Below are 12679 nucleotides of genomic sequence, written 5' to 3' on the forward strand. Positions count from 1 at the left end.
AAAATGATTGGGTACTCTAAATTTATAAAACAAAAGTGACGGAAGAAACATCATTGATGAAGCAGCATTGATTTTTTGGCCAAGGATACCACCCTGAGAAAATCCTGCAGTGATGTCCTGATGATTGACATCCAACCATCATAGCAATCCTCCTTTGTATCAGATATGACTTCAACCTATTCCACCTGAGCCCACTGACCCCAGTTTTGCTAGGGTTGAAGTTTGGCATCTGTGATACTGGGGAACTCCAGAGGAAGCCAAGATGGATCATCCGCCTGGCACCTCTGGCAGAAAATTGTTGTGAATACTGCAGCCTTATCATTTGCACTGATGTGCTGGGCTCTCTCATCATTGATGGGGATTTTTATGGAGCCTCCTCCTGCAGTGAGTTGTTTAACTGTCCATAACCATTAACGGCTGGATGTGGCAGGACTGTAGAGCTGGTGAGAGATTGTTAAGTGTTGATATCTAAAGGGACCTGGGTATCTTTGTTCATAAGTCACTGAATTATAACATGTGAGTTCAACAAGCCATTAGGAAGGCAAATGGTATGTTGGCATTTATCACAAGGGCATTTGAGTGCAGGAGCAAAGAAGTGATGCCTTGGTGAGGTGGCACCTGGAGTACTGTGTGGTTTTGTTCCCCTTACCTAAGGAAGGTATCATGTCCGTTAGACATGGAAGAAATAATAAACTATGTAAATCAAACTTTATTCGTTTTTGCTTATTTAAAAATTAACTTTGCTTAACTAAAAGATGACTGCCACAAGTCACCTAATGTCTGGAATTGTAAGGCGACCACTAAGGCATTATATGGATTGTACTGGAGACACGCCTTGACATGTCCTTTACTAACCCGCTCAGGGCAAGATCTGGTCTCCCCCTCCATCAAGATGAATGGAGAAACCCTATCAAACATGGAACATGACCCCTACCTGGGGAGTCATCTCTCCCCTAAGGCCGACATCGGTGCGGATATCCAAATTTGTATCCAATCTGTGAGCTGTTACTTTGGATGCCAAAGGACAAGAGCATTTAATGACCACAACATCTGTGCTGACACCAAGACCCTTCTGTACAAGGCAGTCATCCACCCAACTCTTCTAAATGGTTCAGAGTCTTGTACTACATACAGGCGCCACCTCAAGGCCCTGGAGTTACCATAAACATTGGCTGAGACAAATTCTCTGCATCTTCTGGGAGGACAGGCGTACAAACATCAGTATCCTTGAAGGAGCCAAGCGCACCAGCACGTGTCCATCTGAAACCAACTCCAGTGCCGGCTATGTGCTAGGCTGCCAGAGTCCCGACTGCCAAAGCAAATCTTCTTTGCCCAGCTCAAGGAAGGCTTCCAAACAAGAGGAAGACAAAGAAAACACTTCAAAAGCACCCTGAAAACTTACCTCAAGAAATGCAACATAGCCTGGGAGACCCTTGCTCAGATGAGACCTACTTGGAGAAACCTCCTGATTGAAGGGACACAATTCTTTGAAGCCACCCGATGGCAAGAGGAGGTCCAGAAAAGTAGTCCGAGAAAGGAATACCAGCGATGTACAGTCCAAGGACCGATCCCACCCCGCGGAAACACCTGCAAAGTGTAGGTTGGAGATGTGGCTCTAGAATTGAGCTCATCAACCACGCAAGGATCCAAAGAACCCATGACCAGTAACTCCGAGTTTCTTAGGCGGACAATCATATCGTTAGCGAGTGATCGCCAAAGAAGAAGAATGAAGACTTGCCCTGACATGTTGCTGGTGGAATCTCACACCTGGAACTGTCATGGTCCATATCAAAAAAGAACATCTGCAAGTAAATGATTGTCATTTGCATCTTTATAAGCTTACCCATCTAGCAGGGTCCAATGGTCTACAGCTACCTGGAACAAGGTATTTAATGTAGATGATGATTCCTTCAGAGGTTAATGACCAGGACATTATAGGCCACAATACAGGTCCTGGCATCTGATAAACGTCCCTTGATGAGATCATTATGCAGAAAGGTCACACGACTTTGGTTACCATTGTGAAATGTCTTAATCTGGTTGAGAACTTAGAAGTCTTCGATTTACCACCAAACTGGAAGACCAACAGCAGAACTCCAGTCTGGCCAAGCAACCTGCACCAAATCTTACTTGAATCCACTGGCCACCAAGCAGACCAAGTCTCTGAATGTCACCTGAATCTCATTGTAACACCATCATCTGAAATGAATTCTACATTTCTGCATTCAGCCAGGAACCCACCTGAATTGGAACTTCTCTGCGAGGGAACCCCTCTGAACGTTTTGGGCTGTGGAAATCATGTGAACTGACATCTAATTTGGTGGGTTTTTTTTACTGCTATTTTTATGATAGTTGTAAAAAAAAAACTCATTTCTATGCCCTTTACTGTATAACTGAATGTATACCTGTAGTTGTGATCATCCTCCATGTTTGAATGTATGAATAAACTAAACTTCCTGATTTAATCCCAAAATGGTTCGCTGTGAGTTATTTTAAAAATTGACAACAGAAACCAAGGTGTTTGGAAGAAGAGCCACAGCCTATTTTAAAGAAGTAAAACACCTCAACTTAAGGACAGACAATGAGAGAATAAATTAGTTCAGTTTTGCCACTTTCTCCTGTCTGTAACAAAGGATATAGTTAGCAAAGGAGAAGTGCAATGAAGGTTCACAAGATTAATCCCTGAGCTTGCAGGATTATCCTATGAGGGGAGATTGGCTTGGAGATCCAGAGCCATGGGGACACAGTCCCAGGATAAGGGGCAGCCTGTTTAGGACTGAGTCAAGGAGGAATTTCATCACTATGATAGTGACAAACGTTTACAATTCTCCATCTCAGAGTGCTGTGGAGTCTCAGTCACTGAGCATATTCAGGACAGAGATCAATAGATGTCTGGATATTAAAGATATCAATGGACATTGTGGTATTGCAGGAAAATTACAGTAAAGTAGAAGATCAGTCAATATCGGGTTGTATGACGGAGTAGGCTCCAGGGGCCAATTGGTCTACTCTTGCTCCTATTTCCTATGTTCCTATCCTCAGAGCCCTTTGAAACAACTGGTGTCACGTTTCTAGGATAAAGGATCTTGTATCAAGACAAGCCACCAAGTTGCATGTTGTAAAGCAGAGTTCACAATCCGATACAAGTATAGTAGGAACCTGAGACCTACTAGTCCTCTGGTCCTCCCTGCATGTCCATGGAAATACTAAACGGAAGCTATTTGACTGTACCTCCTCCACACTGCACACTGCAGTCCCCCCAGCCAGTGTTTGTCCACAGGTAAAGAGGTACCAGCTGTTTCCGCACCTCGCCTCTCCCATCCATGGAGTTGTTCACCGAGATTGTGTATTCATAGTGGATGCCGTAACTTTGATCATGGAACAGCAGCACCTATTTGGTGAAACAACAGTCTGTTAGAACACAAATTCCAGTAGCCTCTTAGCTTTCTATGAAATTGCACTGTTAATTTGAGAGCTTTATTAATGATATCATTGTCAACATATCAGCTTTGAAACACTGGAATTTTTACACCGTTTGCCTTTAAATAATTAATCAGTGGTAACATGCACTGCTTTGCAACTAGAATCATTTTAAGTCTGTAAATCCATGGAATGCGAGTTAATGGATTTAACTACAAGCTGCTGAAGAATATGGGGACAGGCAGCTGGGTGTTCACAGTGTAAGTACTGAGAAAATGTCATTCTTTATGCATTACCATCAATCTCTTGTTCGCAATTGTTAAATGTTTGTCAGAAGCTAAAGACATACAAGTGTTTTAAAATGCAGAATATAAAGGGTCTGGGGATGGATATTCGCAAAGTTGGGAGGACCCTGTGGACCATTAAAAATGACGGGTGGGACCCATAACGGAAGAGCTTCCACTGTTTTGGATACATTCCATTTTTGCCAGTAGGGAAAGGGGGCAGGGCATGATTCACACCGGCAGGAAACTCTAACTCAGCAAGGTCATTTGAACGTGGCACTCAGTGGCACTGTGGTTAACACTGCTGCCTCACTGCGCCAGGGACCCGGATTCAATTCCAGCCTTGGCTGGCTGCCTGTGTGAAGTTAGCACATTCTCCCCGTGTCTGCATGGGTTTCCTCCGGGTGCTCTGGATTCCTCCCTGTCCAAAGATGTGCGGTTTAGGTGGATTAGCCATGCTAAATTTCCCCTTCGTGTCCAAAGATGTGTAGTTTAGGTCGGGTTACGTGAATAGGGTGGGAGAGTGGGCCTGGGTAGGGTGCTCTGTCGGAGGGTCAGTGTAGAATCGATGGGCCGAATGGCCTACTTCTACAGTGCAAGGATTCTATGTTCAAACAGATTCCATTTCCACAGTAGCAGGAACCTTATCCCAGATTGTGGGAGCCATAAATTTATGGAGGTGACATGAAGGCTCATAAAGGGTGTAAAAAGTCTGTACAACTGTCAAGCTGTAAAGTTATTTAAATTCCCAGCACTTTGAAAGTTAAATTAAAATTGTCTGCAAATCAGTGAGAGTTGAAAAAAAATCTCTAGAAGTTGCAATAGATGTTCACTGACATGACCAAAGGTTACATTAATTCATTCTTGGCTGTTTCCAACAACTGATAATTATTTCAGCAGGTGTGTACATTCACAGTTTGATTGGCAGATCAGAGGTTAGTGAAAGATTCTCTGTGATGTGGGTTTATGAATATCAGTTTTGAATGGGCTTTCATGAATGGAACTATATTGTAGTAAATGCTGTACTAGATATTTAGATATTTGTTTTATTTCATCTCAACATGGTTTTTGAGATCTGATCGAGTTGACATGGGGATGCAAGGACAAAAAGGTTGTGTGAATGCCTGGGTCGGCATTAAGTTGGCACGAGGGCTAAAAGAGGCCATTGGGGTGGGTGCAAAACGTAGGTTGGCATGAGTTCCATGGGTGGGACACGGGGAGTGGTTGGAGATGTGATGGGGTGAGGGCTGGCTGGAGAGCCTACTATTTAAAAAAAACAACTGAGGGTGATGTCCCAGAGAACTGAAGTGGGCTTTTTAATTGGTCTGTCTCAGCACCTCGACAGCATCTGTGGCTGCCTCTGATCTGCCTCTGGGGGTGGTGGGCCTGACTATCCTGCCTCCCCCCCCCCCCCCCCCCCCCCCTCCACCGAAGTGAAAACCGGATCGGAAGGTGGAACCTTTTCCTGAGAGGCATGCAGCAAGCTGGGCAAATTCTCCGGTCGCACTCTCCGCCTCGGGAGCAACAATCTGGCGCACAGCACAAGAAGCTTTGTGAATTGTTTCTCTCTTATTCACAATGAAGTTATCTTTATATAAGTTACATACTAATTCTTTAGAGAAGTGAAAGTACATTTGCTAATGTGGGAACTGGAATATTGTTGGGAGCATGCAGCAAAGCTGAGTTTCCTGATTTTGTCATCACTGCACGAGCCAGCTCTCATCTCTATTTGCAATAAGGGAGTGTGGTGAAATTACAGCAAAATTTTGCACTAGTAATAAAGAATCCAAATACTTTCAATCAGTGACGACTATCTGGGAGCACAGATCCCGGGCTGGATTCTCCACACCCCAAAGCCAAAATAGCATCCGGCGCCGTGGCAGAGAACCAGTTTCGCGCATGGAATCTGGACCGGCGGCGGAGGGCCGTATCTGCAGCTAAAGTTGTGAGATTTATGATGGGTCCCTGCTAGCCCCCTGCTGGGCTATGAATATGAGGCCTTTTGATGCCAGTTTTTCTGGTGTGAAAGGCTACAATTGTTACGACGGCGTGGGGACATAGTCCCTGAAATGGAAAATAACAGCCCCCCATTTCTGGGATTTCCCAGTTTCCTTTCTTGTGGACAGAGGATTCGAGTATAAAAACTGGCAAGTCATGCTACAGTTGTATAGAAACCTGATAAGGCCACACTTAGAATATTGCACACAATTCTGGATGCCACACTACCAGAAGTATCTGGAGACTTTGGAGAGGGTGCAGAGGAGGTTTACCAGGATGTTGCCTGGTCTGAAGGGTGTTAGCTATGCGGAGAGGCTGAATAAACTTGGATTGTTTTCATTAGAACGACGGCGGTTGAGGGGTGACCTGATAGAGGTCTACAAGATTATGAGGGGCATGGATAGAGTGGATGGGCAGGCACTCTTTTCTCAGGGTGGAGGGGTCAGTCAACAGGGGGCAGAGGTTTAAGACCCATGGGGCAAAGTTTAAAGGAGATGAGTGTGGCAGGTTTTTTTTAAACACAGAGGGTGGCGAGTACCTGGAATGTGCTGCCAGGGCAGTTTTTGGAAGCATATACATAAGCGGCGTTCAAAAGGCATCTCGATAAATACATGGATAGGATGGGTATGGACGGATACGGCACTAGGAAGTGCTGAGGGTTTTGGCCAAGCGTGATATCATGACCGGTACAGGCTTGGAGGGCTGTATTTTTCTTTGTTCTTTGCTTCACCCACCTAATACAAGATTTTGTCACTGAGGAGGTAACTGCAAATCTCATTCCCTCGGTTCATTCAGGACTGAGTGCAGTGTCCAAGGCCCAACACTTGGAGTCGGTCATGATGACATACCCCAGAGCAAGGAGTCTCACCGGGGACGAGAAGGTTGGTCCAAGCAGCCTGCACTCAATACTTGTAAAAAGATTCTTGCCAGTCTCCCTTCACAAGGGTTGAAAGAGCACATGGCCAAAGTTGGGGGGTCAAGGAAACATGTTCTTCCAGGTGCTGAGTCAGGCAGGGACTGGATATAAAGGCATCAATCCTTTTATATGTATGGATCTGAGGGAGGAGGTTCAGGTAATGGTAAAGTAGTACTTATGCTACTAGGCTAATAACCCTGATGGTCTAGTTTAATAAGCGGGAAGACATGAGTTTCAGACTTTTAATTCAGTTTTTAAAATCTTGAAATAATCTGGGATCAGTAAACTGTCAATGAAGCTGTCAGAGTACTTCTATTTATTCTTTGAAGGAATGTGGGCTTCCCTGGCTAGGCCAGCATTTATTGCCCATCCCTAATTGCTCGAGAAGGTGGTGCTGAACCACCTTCTTGAACCACTGCAGTCCATGAGGTATAGGTACACCCACAGTGCTGTGAGGGAAGGTTGTCCAGGATTTTGACCCAGCGACAGTGAAGAAAAGGTCGATGCATTTCCAAGTCAGGATGGTGAATGGTTTGGAGGGGAACGTGCAGGTGGTGGCCTTGCCATGGGTCTGCTGCCCTTGGTCTCCTAGATTGTTGAGAAAAGACAGTTGTTTGACGAATGTCCTTTTGGGAAGGAAATTTATTGTCTGGGCCTACATGTGACTCCTGACCCACACCAACATGGTTGTCCCTCACCAAAGGGGTTAACTCCCAAGTGTGCTCTTGAAGTAACCTGGATGTTGTATCAAACCACGGTTCCAAACATTAAAGAAAATGGCCCACCACCACTTTGTCAGGGTAACGGGCTGTGGCAATAAATGTTGACTCTGCTTGTGACACCAACGCCTGGACAGTGAATATTAAAAAATTAGCACTGGTAGCACCTTGTATGTAGGCCATTGGCTAAAAAAAAGACCAATGTTGAGTAGTCAAGTTTACTAGCCTGTTTTTACTAGATTCTTATGTTCCCATGTATATATGGGCAGCACGGTAGCACAAGTAGATAGCACTGTGGCTTCACAGCGCCAGCGACCCAGGTTCGATTCCTCGCTGGGACACTGTCTGTGCGGAGTCTGCACGTTCTCCCCGTGCCTGCGGGGGTTTCCTCTGGATGCTCCGGTTTCCTCCCACAGTCCCAAGACGCGCAGGTTAGATGGACTGGATATGCTAAATTACCCTTAAGTGTCTAAAAAAGGTGAGGAGGGTTATTGGGTTACGGGGATAGGGTGGAAGTGAGGGCTTAAGTGGGTCGGTGCAGACTCAATGGGCCGAATAGCCTCCATCTGCACTATATGTTCTATGTAACAGGTTTAATTGCTGGACATAAATGCAGCTTTGCGCAAGATCTAAATCGCCAGAGTTGGTCTCTTTTCCTGCAATGAGACAAATGACCTTTAACACTGATGCCAGAATGCCAAGGCACAACCACTTGCACACTGTCATTCTTTATTCAAATAAACATTTGTACAGGAACTGGCTTGGATTATTTCCTTCAGATCTAAAAAGCTCAGCTGAGTATCTCCTGGAATCTTTACTTGAAACTTGCAAAGACAGAGCCACACACCAGCCAGGTCAAATCTGGATGAACTGATTTCAGTAAAGTCACATTCCACAATAACCAACAGCTTCTTGAGGTTGTTCTCATTATTGCTCAGTCAGCAATCTCCTGCAACACTTCAGCTAAGTGGCAATTAAATCTTCAGTTCACATTTCACATTCTGCACCATAATCGGTTTCACGCGCCTGAGGTTGAAGGGCCGCTTCCAACAAATTAGAGGAAGAATAGAAAGTGCAGTCCAGCCTGCTTTAAACGATTAACAATCCTCTGTGACTCTGCAAGGTAACAGTGCGAGCACCGCACTCTCAACGCACTCTGATTGCCCAGCTTGTTCTTGATTGTCCTTTTCATTTTGAAGCGACATTTCAAAACCGTCGCTCTCGGGATGCTGGCAAAGCCGACACTGATTGCCCATTCCCACTTGTCCTCGAGGTGGTGGTGGGCTGTTTCTTGAACCGCTGTAGTTTGCGTCGACTAGACTGAGAATAACACTGTGGTTTTCCATCTTAAAAATGATGCCCTCAAAATAAATAATGGCAGTAAACCATTCAAGCCAGAGGCTTGAATTTGGATGTCAGATTTGAAACAAAATATCACAGATGCATGATAAGAAATCAGGTACTGGGTAATCAACCTGCTTCATTGAGGACACAGGCTCTGTGTAAAATCAATTAAAAGCGCACACTGACATTTTAGCTTGGCCTCATTGTAAACTTAAACTGATTGGTATCCTCTGAATCCCAAAGCTTAAAAAATTGCTACTGGCTAGATTTTCCCATCCAGTCCTGTCAAGAGAAAGCTAATGTAGCTTTTAGTATCTCTGCAGTGAACACAATAGTCCTCTGGAGTGTTGATTAAAATATGGTTTAATCCAGGCTTGTCCAACCTATTTACATGGGGGCCATGATTCAATTTTCCTTGCATCCGGGCTGATGAATAAATTTTGGAAAGATAATGTTTGGCACAATATTTAGCATGAATTTTCTTTTTAAAAGCTGATATGAAAATAAACAACTTCCTGACCTTAAATCAAAACAATACAAGGATCATTTAAAAACAAGTAAGAAATAAAGACAGCCATTCAAGTATGAAAGGGTGAGTGTGTGTGTGTCCAGCTCACCCCCAGTCTCAGGCAGTTCATTCACTCACACTCACCCACTGTGAAAGTGGGAGAGAGTGTGTCTTAGTGTGTGGAGGTGAGGGTGAATGAGAATGCTGGACTGGGAGTGGCCGGACACACTCTCCTCTCTCTCTCTCTCACGCACTTACATTCTCTCTCTCACATACACTTGTGACAATATGTATATTGTATGGTAAATGAAAGGTTAACAATTTGATGTGAATGCTTCGACCACTAGATGGTGATCAAGAGCACACGTGAATCTCGTGATACCTTGATGGTGGGAGTAGGTGATTAGGCGGGACAGAGAGTAGTTGTGGTTTCAGAAATTCTGTTGATAGAATAATAGTCTTCGTATATTTTGTAATATTTGTATCTTAGGTTCGAATCTAGTTTAGTTGTAGTGTTAATAAATAAGGTTTGTTTGAAACATGTTCTTTGTAAGTCACTACGTTTCAAAGCCATCATCATCATCCACAAAGTAAAGAACTGCTAAGACGAAGAGAAGGTTCAGCGAGAAGAGAATTTTTTTTAAAAGATCTCCGTTGTAAAAAACAAAACTTCAAAGCAAAAATTCTACCAGGCTCTGACTACATCGACAACATCGAAGAACGCCCCAGTCGAAGCGAGATGGAAGGTTTGCAAATTCCACGGCAATTTTGTACTTCGGGTAAAGTAGACGTTAATTGGTGCAATTTCAAGCAGGCTGAGTTGTATATCTCTGCCCTAGACCCAGAAGCGGCCAGTGAAAAATAGCACTGTTTCTAACAGTGGCTGGTCCGTAAAGCCCTAGAAACTTTCAACTTGTTACGATCGGGATGAAGCAGATAAGAAAAAATACCATAAAGTAATTGAAAAATTCAATAAGCACTGTCAGTTGCAGCAAAACAAAATGAACAGTATATGTTCAGGCAAAGAATGCTAAAAGCAGGCAAAATGCTTGACTGCTTCATCATGGATCTGAGAATTAAAGCGCAGACGTGTAATTTTTCCATTCTCCTAGACTCACTTCTGCGGGATCAGATAGCCTATGGAATAAAAAGCGATAAGCCGAGGGAAAGATTATTGAGACAGTCGGATCTAATGTTAGAAGGCACAATCAGTCTGTGTGAAGCAAGCGAACCTGCCAGAAATCAGTTCTCTGAAATGTTAGTCGGTGATAAAGTACGGAAACTAACAATGTGGCCGACGTCATTAATGCTGTGGTGCGCCAAAAATCAACGTGCTCCAGACGGCAGCCATTTTGCGCATGGCATCACGAACGTCATGACATGCAAACATTGTGGCAACACCCACCAAATAAAAAAAATGCCCTGAGCTTGGAAAAACTTGCGTGAAGTGCAACAAATTGAATCACTTTGCATCTCAGTGCAGAACGGGAAAAAAGTCGCAACAAGTTCAGCAGCTTAGTACGGTGCACAAGGGAAGAGCTATACAAGAGATAAGTAGTCTAACACATGTTAATAAAACGATTATACTCAACACATTGGAAGATGCATTTGATTTAGCAGATTCTTTCTTTGTCGAAACAATAGAAATGAAAATGAAATGAGATGAAAATCACTTATTGTCACAAGTAGGCTTCAAATGAAGTTACAGTGAAAAGCCCCTAGTCACCACATTCCACGCCTGTTTGGGGAGGCTGGTACGGGAATTAAACCGTGCTGCTGGCCTGCCTTGGTCTGCTTTAAAAGCCAGCTATTTAGCCCGATGCTAAACCCGCCCAAGTATAGAGAAAGCGCAACAAGAAACTTCTGATTCAGACATTTAAAGACAGATATCAGTCATACACAATAATAATAATTGGACGATTCCATTAGTAATAAATGGAGTCACAATTAAAATGAAATTGGACACTGGAGCAAAAGCAAATCTCATTAATCAGACAGACCTAGCCAAATTAAAAACTACACCAGTGATTGTTGAAAATGACTGTCGACTGCGGGATTACAATGGCAATGTGGTTACCACAATGGGCACTTGCTACCTAACAGTAGGGATCAAAGAAAAGAGGTTCTGATTAAATTTGCCATAGTTGAGCCAAAGAGATCTTCACTACTGGGTGTTAAGACTTATGAAATTCTGCAACTTGTGAAACGCATATACAGCTCGGACAGGATTTCAAACAATTGCAATGACCAGGTTGAGGCCATTACTTAAAAATTTTCTCACATCTTTCTTGGTATGGGAACATTACTATTTGAATATAAAATCCAGCCAAGAGAGAATACCGGACCAGTCATTCATCCTCCCAGGAGGGTTCCAGCTCCTTTGAGGGAACATCTCACAGTGGAACTGGAGCATATGCAGCAGTTGGGAATAATCACCAAAGTGGAAGAACCAACTGGGGGTCAGTTTTATGGTTTGTGTGAAGAAAGCCAATGGTGACCCGAGAATCTGTCTGGATCCCAACGATCTAAATCAGAATATCAAGTGGGAACACTACCCGATTCCAAAGAGAGAGGAAGTCACGAGTGATATGTCTGGTGCCAAGATCTCCACCAAGCTAGACGCACCTAGGGTTTTTTGGGAACTAAAGCTGGACGAAGCCTGTAAGAAACTCTTCACATTCAACACACCACACAGGTGGTACTGCTTCAATAGAATGCCTTTCCGGATCATTTCAGCTTCCGAAATGTTTCATCGAGCTATGGAGCAGATGGTTGCAGGCGTCCGAGTGTACATTGATGATATGATCATTTGCTCATCCAAGAAGAGAAACATAATGCATGACTTCTGCAAGTCATGAAGCAAATGGAAAAGTTTGGGATCAAACTGAACAGAGCCAAATGCCAATTTGGCATCTCCAGATGAATTTTCTTGGGTGATCAAATATCAGCTCAAGGAGTCCAGCCAGACACTGAAAAGATCACAGCCATCACCAGAAGGTCATGTCCAAAATACAAAAAAGGCTATATTACGAATGCTGGGTGATGTCAACTTTTTGGGCAAAATCATACCCAATTTGGCATCACGCGCCATGGCACTACGAAACTTTATCAGAAAAAACATAAGTTTCACTTGGTTTGGGGAACAGGATGGGGCGTGGTCTGACCTGAAAAGAGCACTCACTACAGCACCTGTCAGTCCTTCTTCGATCACAAGAGTAACACGAAGATTTCGACAGATGCCAGCAAAGACAACATAGACGCAGTGCTGTGAGAGCAAACAAGTGAGGGGCTGTGGCAACCAGTTGCATTTGCCTCGAGAGAATGACACCAACCGAGCAGCGCAAATTGAAATGAAGTGCTTGGGTCGACTCATGGCTATGGACAAATTCCATAACCACGTGCATGGGTTGACAGATCAGTGAAGGATCTAGCACAGCTAGAGCCAGGGGATGCAATACGGGTACAAATTCCGGATGATTGGTCAAGCGTG

The 12679-nt window shown here is 44.0% G+C and overlaps 1 protein-coding gene across 1 annotated transcript in view; it reads right to left on the reverse strand.

The window, feature by feature from the left end:
* Window positions 1–12679, reverse strand: part of adamts17 (ADAM metallopeptidase with thrombospondin type 1 motif, 17) — a 584360-nt gene that overhangs the window by 76372 nt on the left and 495309 nt on the right. Inside the window, 1 exon segment of the mRNA XM_038813320.1 lies at window positions 3232–3391. Within this exon segment, the coding sequence (XP_038669248.1) occupies window positions 3232–3391 (160 nt within the window).

This window comes from Scyliorhinus canicula, chromosome 12, assembly GCF_902713615.1.
Source record: "Scyliorhinus canicula chromosome 12, sScyCan1.1, whole genome shotgun sequence".
Lineage (NCBI taxonomy): Eukaryota > Metazoa > Chordata > Chondrichthyes > Carcharhiniformes > Scyliorhinidae > Scyliorhinus > Scyliorhinus canicula.